Source organism: Cydia amplana, chromosome 16, assembly GCF_948474715.1.
Source record: "Cydia amplana chromosome 16, ilCydAmpl1.1, whole genome shotgun sequence".
Taxonomy (NCBI): domain Eukaryota; kingdom Metazoa; phylum Arthropoda; class Insecta; order Lepidoptera; family Tortricidae; genus Cydia; species Cydia amplana.
The window spans coordinates 11,975,439-12,000,831 of NC_086084.1; the positions used below are offsets into that span (position 1 = coordinate 11,975,439).

Here is a 25,393-nt window from a genome sequence, read left to right on the forward strand (position 1 = left end):
GCCATCTGAGCCACCAAGACCTATGAATACAGGGTGCCATTTGAGTCGTGATCAGTAATATGTTTTTCTAACTCCATAAACAACGAGCAATTTAATGCCCCTACTCTTACTAAAATCAGACAAGATTTTTTTTATTTCTTGTTTATTTTTTGTCGTTTATTTTATTTTTATAAGTGGTTTTAGGATATTACAACGGCTTATTAAGATATTTAAATTAGTAAATTGAATCGCCTCTTTGAATCGGAACTGTCATTGACATCAATTTTGTCATTTGTCCCAGTTAGAAAAAAAAATTACTTAATTTTTCATTTGAAATATCTTACAAAGCTGTTTAAATACTACATTTCCACTTGTAAAAGTAAAATAAATGACAAAAAATAAACAAAAAAATTAAAATAATCTTGTCTGATTTTAGTAAGAGTAGGGGCATTAAATTGCTCGTTGTTTATGGAGTTAGAAAAACATATTACTGATCACGACTCAAAGGGCACCCTGTTTTAGCCAGCAAATCTTTCCACCATATGGGTCAAGGGGACCCGAGCGACATCAATAGCATCGTTCGCAGAAACGTCTTGTTAAAAATTAAAATGATTACTCATATTGTTTTTGTCTTTATACGATTATTCAAATTTTTATCACTTTTACCAACAGGCATACAGCTGCCTGCCAGCGACCGTGCTCGCGTCATGCGTCGAGAGCGTCTGGTCCTGCGGCGGCGGCGGCAGGGCTCAGACACAACTGTCCCGAGCGCTTTGGCTGTGGTGCGGCGCCCTCGGCGCGCGAGTGTGGCTGCCCCTGCTGCCGCGGGACGCGAGCAGACACCCCGACTCGTCGCGACACACGTTTATGGCGAAACGGATTATGTTGCCCTTCCATCTCAACATATATCCACTAAGTAAGTAACCTGCAATAATATGGGATTCTTCGAAGGCCGCAAAAATATGTGACACGCTCTTATGGCTCTACAAATAAGATCGTGTCAAATATTTTTGCGGCATTCGTTGTGTAACATATTATTGCAGGTGACTATACATATAGCAAATGTTTGAACGTTATATCTGGCATAAATCTCACAACACAAGTATATTAGGTATAGCAAATATAGTTTGACAAACATGTCTCTTTTTTCGGGGATATAATACTAGCAATAGCATAAGAAAAAGACAGTATGATTCTCTCTGCCTATACTCCACTGACAAACGGCTCTTGTCAAGCCATATATTCGACCAATTACAACAATAAAGTTAAAACGTCTCTTTTCCCGTCTGATTGAGAAAGACTTACATTCGATTGTCATTTGAGCTATAGGCCGATTAAGGGCTAAATTGAACCTTGTGCCAAGAACAGAAGGTCGTAATTAAATGTAGAGATTGAAACTTTTTTCCGTAATTTACCGTTTTGTTGCAGCGATACTATTTGACGACGCGATCCTCCTTGGGGCCGAGAACGACACGACGCTCTACACGTCGGACTCTAACTCTGTGTTCTCACTGCCGTTCTGCGTCGTCAACAGAACCGTGAGTATTGTTTGCTAGTTACTTCAACTCATATTGTCGTGAGTTTCCGTGCCCATAAACCTTCAAAGTGTCAATGTTACCTTTAGAAAATCCTTTATGTATCAACTACATCGAAAATTATTTATATCAAACTCAATGTATGATGTATTTCATTGTCACGTTTGTAAGTACATATTCATTTTATAACACATTTTTGTAACTGTCACGTGACAACCAAAACTCACTAATCCAAAAAAAAATCAACCTTGTTTTGATACTATACTAGTACGGTTCACGATGGCTATAAGAACTTGTGGTAGAAATTAGTGCGTTTAGGTTTTCATGTGACGATTTAATCATTTTTAAGGTCCCTAAGTGGCATTATTTCTGTCTGAACCACTGAAAAATCGAGAGAAATACGTATTCAGACGTAGAGAGTCTCGCGCATAATCCACCATAATGCTTTAGCAAACATGCAAATAACAATCGTATCGAATATGTATGCATTCGTGATTCATACAGTTAAATATTCGGCATTAGAATTGGCGTATTTATGACTGCATAAATACGCCAATTTAAATAGACACAATTACTGAATTGTGTCTATTTAAAGCTAATTATGTTTATTGATTTGATCGCTGAAGCGCTTCGACTTTACATAGGTGTAGATTGCAACCTAAGTATACCGTTATTTACGATTAGAAATAGTCGTAATAAATACAAGGTAAGACATATTAGACAATATACCGTAGGGGTATTCGCAATTGAGCATTAAAAAATGATTTCATGAATTTTTAGCAGTATTTTTGTTGCCTCAGATTACCGATATTAACGAGGTTATAGTGCTACGTCAGCTACGTTGTTTAAGTCCGAGACTGAATACCGTACATATAAATACTGAGTATATTGAGTTTTTTGTATGTTCATTCTTAAGTCGATTTCCAGCGATGTACGAAGGTTACTAAGAGTAAGTAGGGTGACTGCTAGTTATTGTCCGCTCTTAACAATAAGGTTTCAATTGGCTTGTTTCTTTCTGATGTGTTAGGAAAGGCCAATTACTATGTAGTGGCCAATAGCAGTCCCCCTATATGAGAACGCCGCTCATCATCTTCGTCGCGTTGTCCCGGCATTTTGCCACGGCTCATGGGAGCCTGGGGTCCGCTTGGCAACTAATCCCAGGAATTGGCGTGGGCACCAGTTTTTACGAAAGCGACTGCCATCTGACCTTCCAACCCAGAAGGTAAACTAGGCCCGTATTGGGATTAGTCCGGTTTCCTCACGATGGTTTCCTTTACCAAAAAGCGATTGGTAAATATCAAATTACATTTTCGTACATATGTAAGTTCCGAAGAACTCATTGGTCTAAGCCGGGGGGTTTGAACCCGCGACCTTCGGATTGCAAGTCGCACGCTCTTACCGCTAGGCCACCAGCGCTTCTTTGCAAACATTACTAAGGTAAAGCGTTATATTACTAAGGTAAACGTCCTAGTGCTCGACATGCTAATGCTCCCTGATCCCTTGCTGTCACCTTTATTGACAATGACTTAAGTTTTAGGCGACGAGCATCCGGACGTCTACCTTATGTGCTAATGATGATTGTTCCAGAGCCAAGTGTACCTGCATCAGATATTGCGGCAGCTGCTGCGGAGGAATCTTGGCTACCACGCGTGGGAGATCGCGCGCTCCTGTGCCCAGCTACCTTACTTTCCACATTCTTTGGAGTTACTGCTGCACGAGGTCGGTGTATTTACAGATGTAGTACGAAATTGTTCCCCTTCGTATATATATTTTCTCGAACACGTTCGTATTTGTCATGCTACTTCAGTCAACCTCAGTACTTTTTGTACAGAGACTGACTGAAATAGTAAGACACGTAAAAATACGAAGTAAAGTTCAATTTCAGTTTTGACACTTCGGTGACGTGGCGTCCGAGTGACAGCTTTGACTTGCTTTTGACACGGCGTCGAAAAGGTTAATACTTCTGAAAGCGCAAGAGAGCCAAGTTTTAATATGACGATATTCCTATGGCATGGCTAAAATATAACTTCAACATATTTAAGTTTGTTTTGCGTATAGGTGCTGGAGGAAGAGGCGACGAGCAAGGAACCGATACCGGACGCACAACTACCCAGTATCATTGAGTTCGTTCACGAGTTCCCTGTTTACTTACAGGTTAGTTTAGCATACACGCTTTCTAGAGAATTTCTAGATAAAAACGTAGATGCATCAGAAACACAAGAAACATAAGCTTAGAAAAGTAACTAACTTAAAATGAAACGTGTTTGCCATTTGAAACATGTTTTGACGACCGGTGTGGCCTAGTGGGTAGTGACCCTGCCTGTGAAGCCGATGGTCCTGGGTTCGAATCCCGGTAAGGGCATTTATTTGTGTGATGGTCACGGATATTTGTTCCTGAGTCATGGGTGTTTTCTATTAAATGAAATGGGTTTATTTGCTTAAAATTATGTACAGATAAGATGTCAGAGTCAATATTATTATGTCCAGATAATGTAATTACCTTATACTAGTAGGCATGCAAAATATTTAAAAACCTATTTACATTAAATTACATATTTACATAATCCATTACAATATGTATTTAAGTATGTATTTACAATTAGGTATGTATATCGTCGCCTAGCAGCCATAGTACAAGCTTTGCTTAGTTTGGGGCTAGGTTGATCTGTGGAAGATGTCCCCTGATATTTTTTGTTCTTTTCAGACTGTAGTTCAATGCGCGAGGAAGACAGAGATAGCGCTATGGGCTTACCTGTTCTCGGCAGCAGGGAAACCGAAGGAACTCTTCCAAGAATGCCTGCAACGGAAGATGCTCGATACAGCTGCCTCGTATCTCATTATATTACAAGTACATTTTACAAACTTTTATTTTACTTCCAATTTTCGTATGTGACTAACTATATACAACACAAGCCTTTTTGAGCTTACTGTGTGACTAAGGGCTCATTTAGACGGTGCGAGAACTCGCATGCGAGTTTCATTACATTGCGTCATTTGATTGGTCGGCTGAATTGATGTTACCTCAATGGTCCGCAATGTAACTAAAATCGTATACGAGTTCGCGCGTCGTCTAAATGAGCCCTTAGTCAATTTGTGTATGAATGTCCCTATAATATTTATTTATTTATTTACATACACGGCGAACGGTAATCCGAACTTTCTTAACCTTTTGAACTCCAAATATGTCAACTGACGCGCGCGACTCCAGCCCAATCTCAACCTTCGTGCATTCCGACAAGGTTCACTATGACGCGCCGCGCACGATAGGCGTGGCGTACAAAGGGTTCAGCAAAAGTAGTGCGATAACAAACTGCGAAGTGATTTGTCAAGTGTGACAATAAATTATTTGATTGATTGATTGACAAAAATGTGTTACCGCGAAATAAAGCAATAATAGCAAGGTAGCATTTAATATTAGTGCGATAACAAACTACGAAGTGATTTGTCAAGTGCATAGACTAGAAATCCTCTAGACGGAGTTTAGAGCAATTATTTCATGAAACCGATGCTGCCAAAAATACTGGGGTGCGGGGGACGAGGTGAGCGAGTCCCGTGCCGTGATTGGTCCGTTCAAAGACACGGACGTCACACAAAGACTCTTTGACTCGAAAATGGAGTAAAACTACCGTATATTTGTGGCAGAGGGGGTAGCGCTACTATGCTCAGTCTGGAGGATGTCTTGTCTGTGGTCAAGTGTTACGCGTGACAATAAATTATTTGATTGATTGATTCACAAAAATGTGTTACCGCGAAATAAAGCAATAATAGCAAGGTAGCATTAAATATTGAATACGGGATAAAGCAAAATGGTCGATTATATTAAAAACTTCAGAAATGTTTCATATAAGTTCAATAATTGAAACATTACCTTATAAACTCAATAAACCTTGATTACATAAGTGTTACAAGAACTGATGTAATGATTACCTGAGTGCGCTTATTATCATGCCGATTGTTATAATTAACTAGAATCGGATGCGTAGTTTTTTTGCGGATGTACCCGTCAACCGCGGTACTGACAATGTACGTAGTTGTAAGGTTTTTACAAGCTTTAGTATGCACATATGTGGGTCAAATTAAAATCTTGGAAGTAAGATTTAATGCAGTTCCCGATGTATGACTGAGCTGAAATTTTGCATATCGTCAGGTGACAAGCAAAACTCACTTATTACCACCACAAGTTCAAAGCCATAGTGAACCATATTAGGTGGTACCAAAAGAAGGTTGATTTTTATTTAAATATTTTTTAGTAATCAGTGACTTTTGCTTGTCACCTGATAACCATATTTATAATTAATTTGGCGTTCATACGGAATAAACAACTGCCTTTTTGTTATTACAGATTGGAAGGGTATTTATACATGATTCTTTTTATATTCTTTTCCGTTGTGAATTTAGTCTCAAAAGAATTCCCCCCACTCCCCACGCTATTTTAGGAACGGAAAACGGCACAAAAAGCTTGACTAACATTATTTAGCTATAGTACACCTCTGCTTGAGACATATTCCATGCGAAAATATCTTTGAAGTTTGGTATGTAACTGGGTATTTGAGAAATGATTTTTATTTATTTTAGACATTTGATTTACTGAAAAGGAATGGAATAAAAACCACCTGTCGAACACAAACTAACTATAAAAAACATATTTGTTTCTTTGTAAACATTTTATTTTACAGTTAAATATGACAAGATATTCGCTAAACGGGACTTTGCGAATAATAATAATGTGTACAAATCGTGAACATTTCAATCAGTCTCAAGATATTCACTTCTCTCCTCAACGAAAAATATTAGCTTATATTTATTTCTAAGGCTTCAAATTTTTACTCTTGGTCTCCGGTTGACGCTCAACTTAACGTATTTCCCATACAGTGTGTGGAAACCGTACCGCGTTACCCAAGGTCTTACGCTGTCAGTACTGTTGGTAATGACAGTTATATTTCAGAACTTGGAGAGTTCAGCAGTCAGCAGACACCTGGCCACGCAGCTGCTGGACACGGCGCTGCAGCACGAGCGCTGGGACCTGGCGAGGGACCTGGTGCGCTTCCTCAGGGCTATAGGTAACTAAGTCTTCTTAGTTACAAAAGTTCCTTGAGGACTAGTCATATTAAACACGTAAGAACAGATCGTCGAATAAGTCGAAAATTGCTTAACGTTCGCTCCATAAAAAGGAGCATTATCGTATACACACGTTGGACAACACAAGGGAACTCTTGTCTTGTACAGTCGCCATCAGATATATCGGAGCGGCTAAGGTGTTCACAATATCTGAACACGCACTCTAACGCCCTAACAATAGAGGCGTGTTCAGATATTTGTGAGCGCCTTAGCCGCTCCGATATATCTGATGGCGACTGAACTAAATTTATTATTGAACCTTGGACATAATATAAGTAAACTGAGCTTGTAACCGTTACTGTTCTAGATCCTAACGACGTGGACTCGCCGCGCAACTCGGTGAACGTGCAAGCCAAGTACGGGCAGATCGTGCAGTCGCAGACCGTCACCCCCAACGCGGAGGACCTCTCCGTCATTCTGGGCAGCATGCAGGTATCTGGTCTCTAGGTACATCTTACTGGGCAGCATTCAGTCAATAGGGTGTTTGACTACTAGTCAAATCAGTTTCTTTTTTGGAACTGTCGAAACGATTTTGCCACTATGGAATTTATATGAAATCGATCAAATTACCTACTCTTTATAGTTTTCTACGGATTTAAAAATATAAATTGTGTATAAAATTACTGTTGTCTGCTGTCTACATTTCTCTAATAATCTTCTGGTTCTTTATTTCATGCATGGTGTAAAATAATTTATTTTCAATAAAGTCAAATACCCTATTGTGGCGTACTCGAAGAGAGGCCTTAGCAGTGGGCAATAAAGGTCTAATTTGATTAAGGAAATTAGACGCTTCGTTGTATTTGGCAGAAAATGCAATTTTGAAATAGTCAGCAAGTTTACTCGTCTTTATCAAATAAAAAGATCCATATTATATTTGTAAGATTTTACATTTCAGTTATAGATGGTCAAACCGATTTGTCAGTAAATAGGAACAAAAAAAACTATTCTCATCCTTTTCTTTTGGGTGCCAGTACTAGTGTAAGACAAAGATAGTATGACTCTCTCGGTCTATGTTTGAAATAAGACAGTCCTTTGACACACTATATAAATAAAAATAAATAAATAAATATTATAGGACATTCTTACACAGATTGACTAAGTCCCACAGTAAGCTCAAGAAGGCTCGTGTTGAGGGTACTCAGACAACGATATATATAATATACAAATACATAAATACATAGAAAACACCCAAGACTCAGGAACAAATATCTGTTTTAATCACACAAATAAATACCAGGATTCGAACCCGGGACCGCGGCTTAACAGGCAGGGTCACTACCCACTAGGCCAGACCGGTCGTCAAATCTATATGTTGCATTGACAGCTGGCCGGCGGTCGCGGTCGCAGTTTCAGCACAACAGCGACGCCGCGCGCCGAGGCGGAGGCGCCCGCGCCGCCCGCGCCCGCGCCCGCGCCGCCCGCGCGCGCCACCGCCGCCGTCAAGCGGAAGAAGTCCGTGCCCACCAGGAGTGACAAGTCAGTGTCACAGTATAATAAAGAGTACTAGCATCACTAACAATCCAACCTCTAGACTGAGCTTAGGCCAATTCTTTCATAAAACCGATGCTGCCAAAAATACGGGGGTGCGGGGGGATGAGGTGAGCGAATCCCGTGCCGTGATTGGTCCGTTCAAAGACACGGACCAATCACGGGACGGGATTGACTCGAAGATGGAGTAACGCTACCGTATGTGTGGCAGAGGGGGTAGCGCGTCTATGCTATGTCTAGAGGTTTGATTGTCTGTGACAAGAATACAGTATGGACGCTCCCTGCCTCCCGTTGAAAGTGCCGCCCACCCGCTGAGACCCGCTCTCGGTTACCTCACAGTTACCCTACAATGTCTTATCTCACTCACACGAGCATGGTACGCGTTCACCTACACGAGCATAGGCTGTGTGCGTAGGAACGCGTTTGTTTCATACGTTTGATCGCCAGTGTCCGAGGTGTGTCAGTGTGGTTACTCATTGTCACTAGGCTAATCCAACTCGCGTATCATCTTATACCTTTAAACGAGCAATTCTTGTATATTTATTTATTGATATATGTATTTTGAGGATCTCGGAGACGGCTCTAACGATTTCGATGAAATTTACTATATGAAGGTTTTCGGAGGCGAAAAGTCGATCTAGCTAGGTCTTATCTCTGGGAAAACGTGCATTTTTGAGTATTTATATGTTTTCCGAGCAAAGCTCGGTCTCCTAGATATTAGACCATAATACGCAGTGCTTAGGTACCCTAAAGCTTTGGATTCCTCCGAAAACGGTGCCGTCATATGACGGCCGTCATATAGCGGCAGCAAAAGACGGCCGTCTTTACGGTGGCGACATGTGGAAAGTACCACGGCGTCATAACACACCGTCATCCACCAAGATCAAAGCGGCAAATTTGAAAAATGTAGGCGCGATGGGATAACGTCCCATAGAAAATTTGAATTTCGCGCCTTTTCCTACTGACAAGATTTGCTTGATCATCTATAATTCACTTGGAGGATGAAATATCATCAGACAAGGAAAATAATCGTAGTACGGAATCATTTATTCAAATCTCGTGTCATTTATTCCAAAATGGCGTCACCGCTATCTAATAAAACGTTCACGAAACTATCGACAAGGTCATGACGGCCGTCATCTTACGTTACGTTGACAATCAACGTAACGTAACGCCGTCTAGGAAACCGCGCCATCTTGTTTACATAGACAACGTTCTAGTGACGTCAGTCAACGCTATATAGCGGCCGTAATATGACGGCACCGTTTTCGGAGGAATCCAAAGCTTAAGGGCCCCGCTATCATGTAAAAGAAATTTAGCTTTGTGCCAGACTCAGAGCTCAAAAGAACTACGAGTGACTGGATGAGGGGGTCGAGGCTCTCGAAAAAATTACTTTCTAGGCAAAAATTTACTGTAACGATTTTATATTTTGCTATGGCGTTATTGATAAACGGCTGCTAACTTAATCAGTTGATGATCGTCGTTTGTCCCTATCTGTCGTAATTCCATAGAGAGGGACGAACGATGATCATCAGCTGATTAACTTAGCAGACGTTTATGAATAACGCCGCTAGTGTGCTTAACAAAGCAAAGTTAGCTGCTAAGTTTACTTGTCATATTTTTACATTCTTCCCTTTTTAATACTGTTTCATTCCAACAGAGAGAGCTACCACGGCACAGCGGAAGAATTCTTCATCGACATGATGATCCAGCGACACGCCCGTCTCCTCCTATCCACCGCGCGCCTCCACGCCTTAGGCAAGATGGCCGCCGCGCTAGACTTGCACCTAGTGGCGTGGCTCGCGGGAGAGAGGGAGAGGGCGGCTAGGGTGGATAGCGCCGTCCTGTGCTTGCGGCGGCTGCATGAAGACTTCGCGTGGCCGTATCCAGTGTTGCAGGACGCTGATGAGTACATGCAGCGGAAAGGCAGCACTGTCACCAGTGAGTATTATTTTAGTAAACAAGGTGGCGGCCGCGTTAGACTTGTTTTCTTTGGTTCGAGAGAGGCAGAACTGCTTCAACTCCGGCTTTTTACCGGATGCAAAACATTACAAGTATTCCAGTGTAGTAAAAACAGTCTGGTCGCGGAAGGGTCCCGGGTTTTCCTAGGCTACGTTACTACTACGCAGCCCGACAGAGCTTCAAGAGTATATAGCTTAAGTCAGGTAAAAAATAAAGTCTTCTAATGCCGTCAATTATACGCTCAATAAAGACATCAATATATTAAATATATTAGAAACGGGTCATTCACGTATTTTAAGTCGAAAAACGCTCGACATGTAATACGTGATACGTGTGATATATAATACGTGAGTGACCCGTTTCTAATATATTTAATATGTCTTTGTCTCACGGAAGTTTTGTTATTAAAAAGACATCAATCATCATTTACCAGTTAAAAGACGCCTTCGCCGGATGAGCCATCTTATTTATAACACTTAGGGCCAGTTCCACCAACCACATTTGACAGACTGATCAACATCACTCGGCAGAGAACTATGAAAATTTCCATACAATAAAATTTTGCGAACATTTTAACGGTGACAGACGGTTTGGTGCAACCGACCCTTAATTTTCTGCTGTTAACGTCCATTCTTTCTGCAGGTTCATACACGCCATCCGCAGACTCGGACAGTCTATGTGGCGACAGCGGGTACATGAGCCTACCGATGCGCGCGGCGCTGCCCGCGGGCGGCGTGCCTGTCAGTCCCGGCCCTGTGAGGTCAGTCCTTTTATTTTCAGATCAAAAAACTTTATCCTCAAAAATTTCACTGCGCACTCAGTGTTTGAAAATGGATACCTATCAACATTACGCGAGCGTTTCTTTTATTTTTTGCCATTTTTATATATTGTGACCTTTTTTCCCACTTTTGTGTTATTTCTTCTCAGAATCACGAGCTCTACCGATCCGAATGGGGTAAAAAAATGTCCCACAGTTTTTTTGCTATTGTGTTACATATTACCATTTCATCCATATACTTTGTATGGCGGTAGCAAAAAGGAAAGATTGAAAAATGTATGGAAATTTTAGGACACTTTTTTTCTCATATAAGGATGAAAAGGGCTCGCGATCCCGACTAGAAATAACACAAGTGGCAAAAAAGGTCACAATATATAAAAATAACAAAAACTAAAAGAAACGCTCACGCAATGTTACTATGTCTCACGAAAGTTTAATTTGTAAAGCTTTGGATTCCTCCGAAAACGGTGCCGTCATATTACGGCCGCTATATAGCGTTGACTGACGTCACTAGAACGTCTATGTAAACAAGATGGCGCGGTTTCCTAGACGGCGTTACGTTACGTTGATTGTCAACGTAACGTAAGATGACGGCCGTCATGACGGTGTCGATAGTTTCGTGAACGTTTTATTAGATAGCGGTGACGCCATTTTGAATAAATGACACGAGATTTGAATAAATGATTCCGTACTACGATTATTTTCCTCTTCTGATGATATTTCATCCTCCAAGTAAATTATAGATGAAGATGATCAAGCCAATCTTGTCAGTAGGAAAAGGCGCGAAATTCAAATTTTCTATGGGACGTTATCCCATCGCGCCTACATTTTTCAAATTTGCCGCTTTGACCTTGGTGGATGACGGTGTGTTATGACGCCGTGGTACTTTCCACATGTCGCCACCGTAAAGACGGCCGTCTTTTGCTGCCGCTATATGACGGCACCGTTTTCGGAGGAATCCAAAGCTTAAGTTGATGTGTTAGCAGTTCCGCGGGCGAGGGCAGCGTGGCGGAAGGTGGCGCGGTGTCCTGGGGGGAGAACGGGGAGGAGCGGCGATACGCCGCGCTCATGGAGCGGCTGCACCACAGCCAGGTCGAGCGGGGGAGCCACACGGCGCATGTGCAACTAAGGTATCTACACCTATATTTAATATTATAGTTCACTATATCGTTGTATAATGAATTAATGATGATTTCATTTAGGAGAGTTAGCGCCACTTGCACCATTTCACTAACCCGGGGTTAACCGGTTAAATCAGGATTTACCATGGTTACTAGTACATTTTGACAGTAGGTTAACGGTTTAACCGCTTAACCCTGGGTTAGTGGGATGGCGCAAGTGGGCCTTAGAGAATAATTTTATTAACTTTAAGAAGTAAAACATTAATGACATTATAGGCCGAGTAGGAAAAAATATGACCCCGTATTGATGACTTTTTTATATTTAATCAACAACTCCCGACTAACATATCACCTATATTCCAGATACTTCCTCCAACTAATGACCGAAGCGAGCTGCGTAGAATGGGCGCTAGTAATAGCCGTGGCGCTACGAGACGCGCTCGCGGTGCTGCGGACGTGCAACGCGGCGCGGACGCCGGACGTCAACGTAGCGGCCGTCAAGCGGCTCAAGACCGCGCTGCAGCACATATACGCGTGGAGCGACAACGAGTGGTGAGTGAGCGAGATCGAATATTCCAGACCTATCCAACTGACTAAAGTGAACTATGTGGAGTGGGCGCTAGTAATAGCCGTGGCGCTGCGAGACGCGCTCGCGGTGCTGCGGACGTGCAACGCGGCGCGGACGCCGGACGTCAACGTAGCGGCCGTCAAGCGGCTCAAGACCGCGCTGCAGCACATATACGCTTGGAGCGACAACGAGTGGTGAGTGAGCGAGACCGAATATTCCACACCTGTCCCTTTAACTGACTAAAGTGCACTATGTGGAGGTGGCGCTAGTAATGGCCGTAGCGCTGCGCGATGCGCTCGGTGGTACAGCGTACACTAACTAAATATAGCGTATCATTGTATGGGGAAATATTTACTTTTCTAAGCATTTGTCAGCGTCTGCCGTGCCGATTCGGGTATCTTTGTGTATTCAACGCTTAAGATCTATATAATAAATACAAACGTATTATAACTAAGAGTCAGACTGCAGTTATTTGAATCACCCATGTCGCACGGACATTAATCTTGTGAATTATAAAAATACCTAAAGTAAATCATTCGAAACATTATTTTATTTTATTTTATTCGGGATGCTTACTGCCTAGGTTATGACTTATCTACTAGATGCAAATTACAAGCTTCCACATAAATATAAAAGTCTCGTAATAGCAAAATATTACACTATAGGTAGTATTCAGGTTAGAAACTATGAACGCAAACTTAAGCTACTTAATCTAACCAGATTTCTCTCATTTACAGCTTGGGCTACAAACCGTTCATGGTAGCGATCAGCAACCAAATCCCTTTCCTCACCTCCATCATCAACACCCGCGAGCGCCGCATGTCCATGGTCAAGACCCGCGTGCGCACCGCCAGCACCGGCTCTCTACAAGAACAGAAACCCAATCCCCCTCCAGAGACGAAACCTCTACAGAAAGCACAGGAAATCAAACAAAGTGTGAGGAAGGAATCTCCCAGTTCGCGGGTTTCTGTGCCAGATGTGGTGGCCAGTGTGCGGGCTAGTGTATCTGTGCCTACACCGCCGCCGCTGCCTGAGGAACCGCCTTCGAATTGCGTGCTCATGTAAACACGGTAGTGTGAGTTAACGTTTTGTTATGCAACATTGTCTAGCTCATTTAGACGATTGTAGTTACATTGCGGACCATTGAGGTTACATCGATTCAGCCGACCGATCAAATGACGCAATGTAATGAAACTCGCACCGTCTAATTGAGCCCTAATGCTAAATTGTTACGGTAGTGAACGTATTCGTGAATGAATTCCAAAGTCTGCTGAACCGCCTTCTACTGAGTGCTGACGTATGCGGCACTCGTTGCAGACAGGTGTTGCAACTGAAAGAAGTACTGTACTGAAGAATAAAGAATATACTGAATTGGTTGATAAGCAAAGTTCGACCTTATTAGGAAAAGTTATGGTCGAGGTTTGCTTTTATCGTTTCGTGTTTATACCGCAATGGCTATCGCCACAGGGAGAGGTCACTGGTCAGGCTCGGTTAGACAATAGACTAGAGTTAGACCAAGAAAAGTCTGCAGCGATTTTGATAGCCTACGCAGTGCAAGTGTTATTTACACGTCATAAATTCATAGAAGTTTGACGTTTAAAATGACACTAGCACTGCGGGGGCTATCAAAATCGCTGCAGACTTTTCTCGGTCTGACTCTAGCGGATTTACAATGTTGTAGGTGTTAATTTCGCTCATGTTTATGGTTATATTATTTCCCAAAGTAAAGACATTATACGTGGCGCTAACATAACATTTGGTAGGTTCAGATATTCATTAGAACTTTGTTCGCTGCGATAAACCTGAGACGACTCTAGTCTTCTCTCAAGTTTATTTGTATCATAGCATATATGCGTAGTATATTTCAGACCGATCACATTTTACGACGTAAAATTTTTATATTTGATTTTTCTACTGGAAAATGACGTTAGCACCATTTATAATGTATTTGTGATAAGTTCCCTTGGTGATGTGAGATTGTCTGTGTTACTTATGAAATATTAGTTGAATTGTGAAATAGTTAAATTTTTACAACAGTTTTATACCATTGCCAAATTGTATGTTTTAACTCTTGAAAGAAGTCTAGCAAGTAATTGGATACCGATAACCCGGGTGAATAGGGATGGCTGGGGTGAATAGGGATTAAACATAAAATGTGATTTACCTGACAGTTTCTTATAAAATAACCACACAAATTATATCGTAAAAAAATTACTATTCATTTTAATCGAATGATACAATTTGCGTAAGTATTTTTTGAGAAATTGTCAGGTAAAGACATTACAAGTTTTATCCTATTCACCCCAGCCATCCCTATTCACCCCAGTTGACGGTACGTCGGCAGCACGTTCGGATATGTATATATATTTTTATTACAAAATGTTAAAATAAAAAAAATGTACTCTCAATTGTCAATATTTGTCTAGCTAGGTGGTGAACGAAACTGCCATGTTTTTGTTTACTCATTATTCCTATTTACTACTTACTTTGAATCCTCACTTAAAACACGAGATCACCGTACGGTTTAAAGTATCATGTGGCACAGAGTTATCCGGAACACATGTTTTATTGGTCTATTGTTCGATATTCTTGTAGTTTTTTAATTTGTAGTCTTTTACTAGCAGAGTGAGTTAGTACATCGCCTATAAAGAATATAATAGTACATTACGATACAAGTGCGAAAATTAGGAAATTCACAATGAGTGGCAATAAATTGAAACATGACCGAAAGGGGTGTTTTAAATCGACACGAGTTGCGAATTAACTTTTCGCACGTATATTGTACAACGTTTTACAGTACATATGGCTCTTTAAATTTTCGACATATTATTGACATTTCGACGTATTGTGCCAATTACCGCATTAGGGCGGTAAAGTAGCACCATATGTACTGTAAATTATTATAGGTGGTGAATACGCGATTTGGCATTATTTTACCTGTAATGTACACGCTGAAAGAGTTTCATGTAATTACATATGAATTATTATATGTAAATTGAATTAATAATTACAATTATTTTGTCCATTTGGTGCTGTATTGTCACATATATTATTCAATATCTCAATACACTTTAATTAACTTAATTAATTACTAGTCTCTTAAAAATGATTATTATTCAATTTATTTATTTTATTTTATTATCATATCATTTATTGATTCAATCGAAATTAATAGTGTTAAGTAGGTACTTAAATTACGATTAGGAAAATAATAAAAAACATAACATTGAATTTAATCGGTCTTCCGTCTCGATAATGAATACTGAATTATAAAAATTCAATCATTTTTGTGATTTAAATATAACATAATAAAAATTTCAACTTTGTAAAGGCGCGACAAGATTTGCTGGAGCGAAGTTTGCAGGTGATTTGCGCACCGCTCACGTCGTATGTGCTTACATTACGACAGCGGTCGGCAACCTGCGGCCCGCGTGCCGCATGCGGCCCGTGAACCTGACATTTGCGGCCCGCGAGACTCCCTGGCTATTTTGTATGTAATATTGACAAACGACAATGTCTGTTAAAGTCATAAATAATATTTATTATAATAATATTTAATATTATTAACAAAGTACGGCCCGCGTCGCGTCAACTTCGTTAACTCTATGTGGCCCTTGGCTGCTAAAAGGTTGCCGACCGCTGCATTACGATATGCAAACAAACAGCTATCTTTTGTAACCAGTTCTGGTGGCACCATAAAAAATACTGAGTTTAAAATGAAACATGATCCCAAATATCTTACGAGAAGTATACAGTCTTAATCTAGTGACGACTGGGTTTCAAAAATTGCCAGCTCAAATTTAACTTTGTCAAATTGACTAAGGCCCACTTGCACCATCCCACTAGCCCGGGGTTAAAAGGTTAAACCGTTTACCAAGTGTCAAATTGTACTGGTAACCATGGTAACTCCAAGTTTAACCGGTTAACCCCGGGTTAGTGGAATGGTGCAAGTGGGCCTAAGAGTCGCAACTTAATTGGGGTATATGTAATCGTAATCGTACGTCTCGTAACATGTGTAGGGTATGACGCCGGTCGTCAGAAGATTAAATTGATTTTTTATCGAATCGAAAATGTAATATCGAATAGAATAGCAATAGTAGTACATTTTCATTATAAATTAATCATTATATAGATAAATTGCTCATTATTTTTCATCGACAGTTATTTACTTACTGATATTTTATGTTGCTCAATGGAATATAAAAAAATCTCATCAAATGTTTATTTTAATTTAAGACGAATATTTATTTTACCTTCCCACCATCTTGGTGCCAGTATCTTTAATAGGCTTTTAAAATATTGAAATATTAATATTGCAGTACAAATTGTTTTAATTTACCTGAGTTAAAAGAACTAGGGAGAAAGCTTGCGACGAATATGAACTTATATAATCATTCTAATGTATTGTTCAATTGTCAACCTTATTAAAGCTGAGTAAGGTTGGCAATTCGAGGTGCAGTAAAATACGAGCAGCTATTAAAACTACTTTTGTAGTAGGTAACAGTATTGTGAAGCCAAGCTTTCTTCTGTTTCGATGAGTGGTAAAACTAGGGAAGTATATATTGGCTATGTATGAAGTTGGTGGTACAGTCAGCAGCAATAGTTGCTAAGCGGGCGAGGTGTTCAAAATGATCTTGACGCAACTTTCTCTTAACAATAGAGAATAAGAGCGCGTCAAGGTAAATTTGAACACCTCGCCCGCTTAGCAACTTCTGCTGCTGACTGTAGGAGAAATACAAGTGACGCCAACGCACGACGTGGCATAAAATATCGACTCAAGTTTTACCTTTTTTGTTAGCGGTTTAGCGGTGTAAAGCCCTGTTTTACTACTTATTGCTTCTTAGTGTAAGGCCTGAGTGGACGCTCAAGTTGGGCGTGCAGCGAGGCGGGGCGTGCGGCGTGCATGTTAAACAAATGCAAACGTATAGTAGCGGCCTTAGTGCACGCTGCTCAAATCACTTGTGAGCCCGACGCCACGCTACACGCCCCGCCGAACGCTCCGCTTCGAGCGTCCACTCAGGCCTTACACTTAGTTTTGCCATTGATACGGATTACTTTTAACTTGTAAAGAGTATTTTTATTATTTTTAAATGTAACCATAATGATCATTACTAAAATATACCTAATCATCTTTCCTTAGCTTAGGTAGTACCGAAATAGAAGTTAATTTATTTGTTCAAAATTGTATTATTATTTAGTATTAAATAGATAATTAATTATTTATAATATTAGTGTGTTTATGTGTAGAAAATTCGATAACATTCCTTTTTTGGTGGTGACATAAAATACATGTCAAGTCAATTATATAATTATGGTGGCGACACACTTCGCCCCATTTGTGGAAATGTTGCATTCCTTTCTCTATTTCGGAAATATAGTCACGCAACCATATTCGCGCAGATGCCAAAGCGAAGTGCGTTGCGGGCAGTAAACGAAATTCAATGATTTGATGATTTTATTAAGCAATACACAAGATCTAAGGTAATATTAACCTTAAAATTGTTTAAACTCAATACACCAGGAATATTCGAACCGATTGTCGCTTACGAATCATACTCTTTTCAAAAGCAGAATTGATTTTACATTGCTTTTTTTTTAAACATACGCTCTGAATGAAGCAAATAGGATGATGCAAAACGGCTTTCCGGCGTTTTCAGATAACATAAAAGTATCAATAGTGACATCTAGTGGAAACTGGGCTATATTTAGAAAGATACAAGTTACAAATTAAGAGATTTCTTGACCAATGTTGGTTTACAATTGTAAAATTGTAACTTGTAAATTTATAACCTCATGCCGCCTAATGTACATTAGAATGTACACTCAGTTTCGATCGAATGTCAACCTTAATTAAAAACAAAGTAGGTAACATTTCGTTTGTCTCATAAAATTTTCTAACAAATGAAATTCCACCCAATTCAAAATACAACAAAATTCAAACTTCCTTGGCTATAATTTTGTATTGTGGGCGGCACGAGGATAAAATAGGACTAGGATCCTGCTCTGTAGGTCTGATCAATTGATCATGCATTCATTAAAAAAAATACAATATATAAGTATTATAAGTTTTTTTTTACAAATATTTATGTTTTGTAAATTCACTTAATAAAACTATTGATGTTTTGAGCATTCCTTCTGGAAGTGAAGTGACGACATACTAACAATAAGCTCATTTTCACTAACATAACATCCCCTACTACTAACTTTTGTCAATTTCTATTGTAAGTGAAAATTTAGTTCAAATATTTGATTAATGACGCGCTTTTCTTATGATGAAACATATTTTATGAATGAATCGTCCACTGTACATTTCATTATTGCATGAATATTTGTAAGATAACAAGAATCATGGAAATAAGTAGATGCCAAAATTGTACAATAAAATAATGTATTTCTGCTATGGACATTCTCATAAAGTCATAAATTAGAGCAAAATTTCGCCGTTCTAGAAAGTAATAGTTTACTTAAATTTTAATATCGTTTCCATGATTTTTTTGGTTATCAAAAGCAATAGTGATCCATTTGCTTGTAGATGTAGAATCAGTAGAATGTAACAAAGTTATGCAATAGAATTTTATATGTGGTGTTTTGTAAGTAATCATTATTTTTTTGTATATATTTCTCACTTATTAGACGTACAAGGAATAAATCTACATTTATCCTATTAAGTTGCAGTTTTATTTAAATACCCCATAATTGTGGATCCTAAGATATGCTTAATTAATGAATAAGTTATATGCTGGATTAGGCTTTTAAAGTTTAATAGAGACCAAGCGAAGTTGGCAGTGTTTTTTTATAATTATTATTTTTATAAGCAAGCTCGGATTGTCGGATTATCATCGCATGGTAAGATGAAAGAAAACTATGGGGTCGATATTAAAACCAAAGAGTATAGATTTTATAGAGAGTTACTGTCATGGTAAATTATGTAGCCACAGTAAATTCACCGCCGTCGGTATGGTGCGCCATCTTTCAAAAAGATTGCACCATACCTTTGGGTTATTCTCGCCTAGATGGCGTTAATTTCAATATTATTACAAATTAACACATATCAGTGAAAGAATAAAGATCAAAGTCAAATGGCGTTCGAACAGTTTTAATCTTCTGTCAAAAGATGGCGGTGAATTTACTGTGGCTACATAATTTACCATGACAGTAACTCTCTATAAAATCTATACTCATTGTTAAAACTAAAATTTAACTCTTCTTCATACTCATTAATTTAATTAATACCGAAAGTAATGTATAAATAAAATGTATGCCAAACAATAAAAAAAAATTAAGAAAGCCCCTAGTCAGGGCATGTACCAGAGCTAGGTAAACACGTGGTTAGCCTAACCAGAGCAAGAAAAGAAAAATCACTTAAATTCACTAATTCGCGCGTGCAGCTCGGGCCAGTTACATTTTCAATTAATCTTTGTTCACGCTTGTAGCCTGCGCCTCAATACCTATATATTATATTACTATTTGCCTCAATCTCAATATCTCCTAGTGAGTATTATATTCTTTGCTCAATATGCACCAGCTTCGTGCACCGCGTGCAATAACTTGATGATAATTTTAAATTAGTCATCAATTGTAGCATGTATCCGAACGTCAAACTTTTTTCACTATCTTCATGTTGGCAATGGCTGTCAGTAGTGCATTGAACTGTCAAGACGTGATACTTTTGGGAGAATGTAGGAATTATTTTTGATTTTAACATTTTTAATCGTTGTTTTCCGAGATTATTTAATTTGTTTATGTGGATAAGAGAGACGGCCGTCTAACTGTCACAAGATGGCAGCAACGGCGCAAGGGGAGATGTCTGTGGCGGAGCTGAAGGCCGAGATCGAGAGGCTCGGCCGAGAGCTGGACCAGGCGAGCAGCGAGAAGATCCAGTCAGCGCAGCTGGGTCTGGTGCTGCTGGAGGAGAAGAGCGCGCTGCAGCAGCGCTGCGACGAGCTGGAGACGCTGTTCGAGAACACCCGGCACGAGCTCGAGATCACACAAGAGGTTAGTGGCCTACATTCTGTCGCATCATTTTCACTTTTTATGCATTAATCCGCACATTAAGCGTGCAGCTACGTTAACTTCTAAGCATATTTTTTACAATTTCGCATTCATAAGTTGGACTACTTTCAAAATCATAAGTGGAGATACTAATGTGACTGAGGAGTACACTTATAACATCATTAAATATTTTCTAATAAGAATGTTATCATCTGCAAAAGTTACAAAATGGATAGTCATAAAACATACTTAAACTTACTTTTCTGTATGGCGAAGGATTATAAACAGTACTTTTCCTAAAGATGTAAAACTAATAATGTTGTAACATATTGTCACTCACAACCTGATGCCTTTCTTCCCACCTAATACTATTCCAGCAGGACTCATGCCTAGCTTGATACTAACTCCGATGTGTATCTTCTCATCTAGTCAAAGCACTCCCATTTGTACAAAAATAATGCTTGAGATAAAAAATCAACACATAGACAAATCCTATTTTAATAAAAAAAAAATATAGGAATATTCCTATAAAAAAGTTACATACAGGAAATACCAATTGCATGAAATACCATTTGAGGTTCCTAGGCGCATTGTAATATGCCTATTTGAAAAATAAACTGTCTTTATCTTTTACCAACTAGACTTTGCCCAAAAATGGGTACCTCGCATATAATGTATGATGTGTAAAACCTAAATGTTAGTGTAATATTTTGTGAGAATAAAGGCTTTATTAACTAGACACTATTTGTCCCTAAATTTTATAATTAAAACATGTTTATTATTGATTACAAAACTAGATTATTTATTGTATGTTTTCAGAAGTAAGAACAATTTGTTTCACAATACAATGTTGTTGCAGGCTTTGATGAAACTAGATTCAACCCAGAAAGTGACGACACAGAGTGGTATAGAGCAGGAGAATGCACTCCTCAACGAGTCGGCCGCCATGGAGAGCTCGCTCACCCTCCAGATCATAGAGCTGGAGGGTGAAACTAAACAGGTAAGATATTTAACAGTAACACATTCATTGCCACCCAGCCAAACAAGACATCCGCGCCAGGCGACAAAAATTTCGTCTTATAAAGTTGTAGTACCACAAACTATCAACTATTGGGTTGTCCGGCCTGGGAATGAAGTCCTAAAATACCCGATAATCTGGTTTTCGGCACTAAATGTGAAACGGCGGCAAAGAATCAGAATTAGAATTATTTTATTAAAGAAGATAAGTAAAACATTGCTAATTAAAGGAGTAAATCACTATAGTGATATAAAAAGTTACAATAAAGAATTAAGGTTCATTTAAAAAACCAATTTCTTAACAAATAATATGATAAAAATGTCTAAGGAAAAACAAAGCCAGCGCACTTTACCACAATAAGATATTTTATGACCAAATTACAGACCAAATTATAAAAAATACACAATGTAACTTTGGTTTTATTAATTACGGAGGTTTTACATTTTGTTTGCTTACCGAACAACCAACGGAAGCGTTTTTTTTTAATTGGATTTTAGTTTTTATTTAGACAACTCTCATAAGATGAAAGTACTTGTAAACTGAAAAATAATTTATAACAATAGAATATTTCTACAAATTATTTTTTTAAAGTATGTAAACTACTGAATGATTTTATAGTCATTAAATTAAATCAACTAATTTCTTAATGTGGTAAAATGGACAGTCATCATTTTTCTTTGAACTCTAGAAAGCTAGAAACATTTGTATTTTTTGTAACATTAGTGAACGAGAGTTCAGCGTGGGAATTTTATTATCAAATTATCAAGCAACGTGTAAACAAGCTTACACTGTACGTAATTATTGACCTATTTAATAGACATGCGAATTGCTGCCGTGGGTGTCTTTTGTGTTTTAAACGTTGTAAACAAGTATCAGTAAGACATAAATAGATTTAAATTGGTTTTATCGTCATAAATTAATAATAACATCTGGGAGGCCGAGCTTTGCTCGGAAAACATATAAAAACTCAAAAATGCGCGTTTTCCCAGAGATAAGACCTAGTTAGATCGATTTTTCGCCCCTGAAAACCCCCGTATATGTAGTAAATCTCATCGAGATCGTTAGAGCAGTTTCTGAGATCCACGAAATATATATATAAATAAATAAACAAGAATTGCTCGTGTAAAGGTATTAGATAGATAGATAAAACACGTTTTGCTCATAATTGTCTACTCGTCTATGTATTTGTCAGAACCAGACAGTGATATTAGACTAAATGGCGTAACAATCGCAGAGCGTGACGGCACTAAGTGTAGACTGACGCGTTCGACAGCTCCTACGGATGACAAACTCCACCAGCATCAAGTGATTTCCATCGTGCTATTTTTCTGTTACATTATTTTGACACAGACAGATATAGCTTGCCATACAGGGCCGTCTTAAACTATGCTGGGGCCCCTGGGCACATAAAAATTTGGGCCCTTTTTGGAAAGTAGCTGGTCAGAGTATAGCAAAAGTGGCCCGATTTTAGGACTTAGAAAATTTTAGGCCAAAATTTTTTTTTTTTGCATTTTTGTTACTTTTTTTTTATTAAACTTTAAAGAAAACTATAAAATAAGCATCTTTTATTGATAGAAGTTTTTTTATAAAATTGACCGTTTAGGAACTAGAGCGATCTGAAGTTTATTATGAAGCTGTTGAATCTGGGTAGCTCCGGCGCTGCGGAAGGGCAGCCCTTCCGCCCTTGCGTGACAAAGCACGCTCACTACACTCCGCTCCGCAGCTTCGGCTTACTGGTCGCCTTCGGCGACCAGCCTCAGCCGCTCGCCTCGCTCGTTCCCGCGCTCCGTCACGGCGGGCGAGGGCTGCCCTCCCTCCGCGCCTCCGTTTTTGGAATTGCTCTCTAGGGGTAGGACAGACAAGACCACGTGGATAGTGGGGTGCTCTGATTCGGTTTTAAGGGACCTTGACATTTTGGGTAAAAAACATTGTATTGGTTATTTTTTTTCGTAAATTTCTGCGTAAGTGTCTGGCTCCTTAGTAATCCCATGGCCGAACTCGCAACTTCAGATCGCTCTAGTTCCTAAACGGTCAAGTTTATAAAAAAACTTCAATCAATAAAAGATGCTTATTTTAATGTTTCCTTTAAAGTTTTTAAATAAAAGTAACAAAATTGCAAAAAAAAATTTTTTGTTCGTAAATTTACTAAGTCCTAAAATCGGGCCACTTTTGCTATACCCCAACCCGGTACTGCCTGCATACAATGTACACGAGCGCTTAACAGCTTCAATGGTAATTGAAATCCCAACACATTACGGGAGAAACAATCTACAATAAAAGTTTGAATTTGCATTTATATTCAATGCAAACCAATTAAGACGCAAGCAAGCCAAGCTGTTTCATAAACATTCAGTTTTACAAGCACAGCTTATTCTGAAAGCTTGTAACGAAATTCTATCACACAAACCAGTATACGAGTGACCTTCAACTGCATTTCATTGATACGAAATTAAAGCTCAAATTATATTAGGGACGAGCCCCCACAACAAAATGAATTTTGTGAATGGGTAGACCGGGAACTATGAATTGCTAAGTGAGCGGTCCCTACCTTCCTGTTTAGTATGCAAGCGCTGTAGTAATTAATGCCGCGGCAGGTCCCGCGGGGCGGACGTGTGCTGCTCTCATTATGCCAACAACTATGTGTTATTCAGTTAAGAGAAAAAAACATTTAGTTACAGAGTACCTACTTTGTTCAATACAGCCAGTTTTTTTCAGCCTTGGCCATATTTTGCGAGTTGAATATATAGGTCATACTGAACAACTTTTACTATGGAACCAATCACAAAATTTCGATACAAAAATTTTGGCTTCAAAAAATAAGTAGGTACCTACTAACCTACTCGTATTGTTTATTGCAAGGACTGACTGTATGTATTTTCTTCCTTTCTTTCTTACTTCGTTAAACAATATAAAGAGGTTATTCTTGTAGTAACCCTTTTGTCCCAATTTTAAGTGTAGTAGTTTTATGTGCCCTAACATGCGGGTGGAAATAACAGCGTTTACTGCCCAATCTAAACCTCAAGTCTATGTCTATATAAAACTAGATGTGTAACAGAACACAAACTCTCGTCCAACTGGTGCAAGGCACTCATTTCAGACTTAATTAAAACACGCTTAATTTGTGGGCAAACCGTGTTGATTACTTGCGACTCCAGACTTTCAGAGCACAGGTCAGGTGGTAGCACGGTCGCATTTATATCGCTTGTCACCATGCCCGTCACGTTCTAGCAAGTATGTAAGTGCGAAAGTGACGGGCATAGTGACAGGCGATAAAAATGGAACCATGCTGCGCGTGCATGAATAAGTAAAACGCTGTCGTACAATAACTTCTCAAAACTTTTGAGACTAAGTACCTACTCAAAAACATTCACTAATCACCACGTTATACACCTACACAGACTAACCACATAGGCGGTTGTCTGTGTCCTATCAAAAATATGATTGGAAACGCGTCCTGCGTATTACTTACCCTATTAACTAAAAATGTTCGTAAGTTAAACAAATTTAGTTTAAAACAAACGTAACTGTCGTTTCTCAAAACACTGAACAAAGTTGAACAAACCTCTATTAATAAAACACAAATTCTTCACTTAAAAATGCGCCTGTAATCCGGAGTTGGTCATTATCTCGTTATCCAGACGGGTCTGACGAATCGTGCCTACGCGCATGAAATGGGAGCAATTGATGCGACGTGAATCATAAGGCCCAGCGCGCGCGGCATGATCGCAACTTCCCAATAAACGACCCGATTTTTTATACTGAATTTAAAATTTAAAAAAGTCGCTTTTTTCGCAACGATTAATCTCGGGTAATCGGTAACGATAGTGCTTGAAC

At 39.2% G+C, this 25,393-nt stretch overlaps 2 protein-coding genes across 2 annotated transcripts in view; both read left to right on the forward strand.

Annotated features, from left to right (window-relative positions):
• The window catches only part of LOC134655108 (guanine nucleotide exchange factor subunit Rich), a 51,766-nt gene extending 38,115 nt beyond the window's left edge, over nt 1–13,651 (forward strand). The window contains exons 18-30 of the mRNA XM_063510570.1: nt 652–895; nt 1,408–1,517; nt 3,102–3,233; nt 3,573–3,668; nt 4,219–4,362; nt 6,460–6,574; nt 6,940–7,064; nt 7,957–8,108; nt 9,781–10,061; nt 10,725–10,842; nt 11,847–11,990; nt 12,345–12,533; nt 13,287–13,651. Coding sequence (XP_063366640.1) covers nt 652–895; nt 1,408–1,517; nt 3,102–3,233; nt 3,573–3,668; nt 4,219–4,362; nt 6,460–6,574; nt 6,940–7,064; nt 7,957–8,108; nt 9,781–10,061; nt 10,725–10,842; nt 11,847–11,990; nt 12,345–12,533; nt 13,287–13,614 — 2,178 coding nt within the window. The 3' untranslated portion in view covers nt 13,615–13,651. The remainder of the gene's footprint in view (nt 1–651; nt 896–1,407; nt 1,518–3,101; nt 3,234–3,572; nt 3,669–4,218; nt 4,363–6,459; nt 6,575–6,939; nt 7,065–7,956; nt 8,109–9,780; nt 10,062–10,724; nt 10,843–11,846; nt 11,991–12,344; nt 12,534–13,286) is intronic.
• Nucleotides 13,652–20,158: 6,507 nt separating this feature from the next.
• LOC134655118 (protein bicaudal D) overlaps nt 20,159–25,393 on the forward strand; it is a 31,833-nt gene continuing 26,598 nt past the window's right edge. Inside the window, exons 1-2 of the mRNA XM_063510579.1 lie at nt 20,159–20,544; nt 21,401–21,541. Of these exons, the coding sequence (XP_063366649.1) occupies nt 20,329–20,544; nt 21,401–21,541 (357 nt within the window). The 5' untranslated portion in view covers nt 20,159–20,328. The remainder of the gene's footprint in view (nt 20,545–21,400; nt 21,542–25,393) is intronic.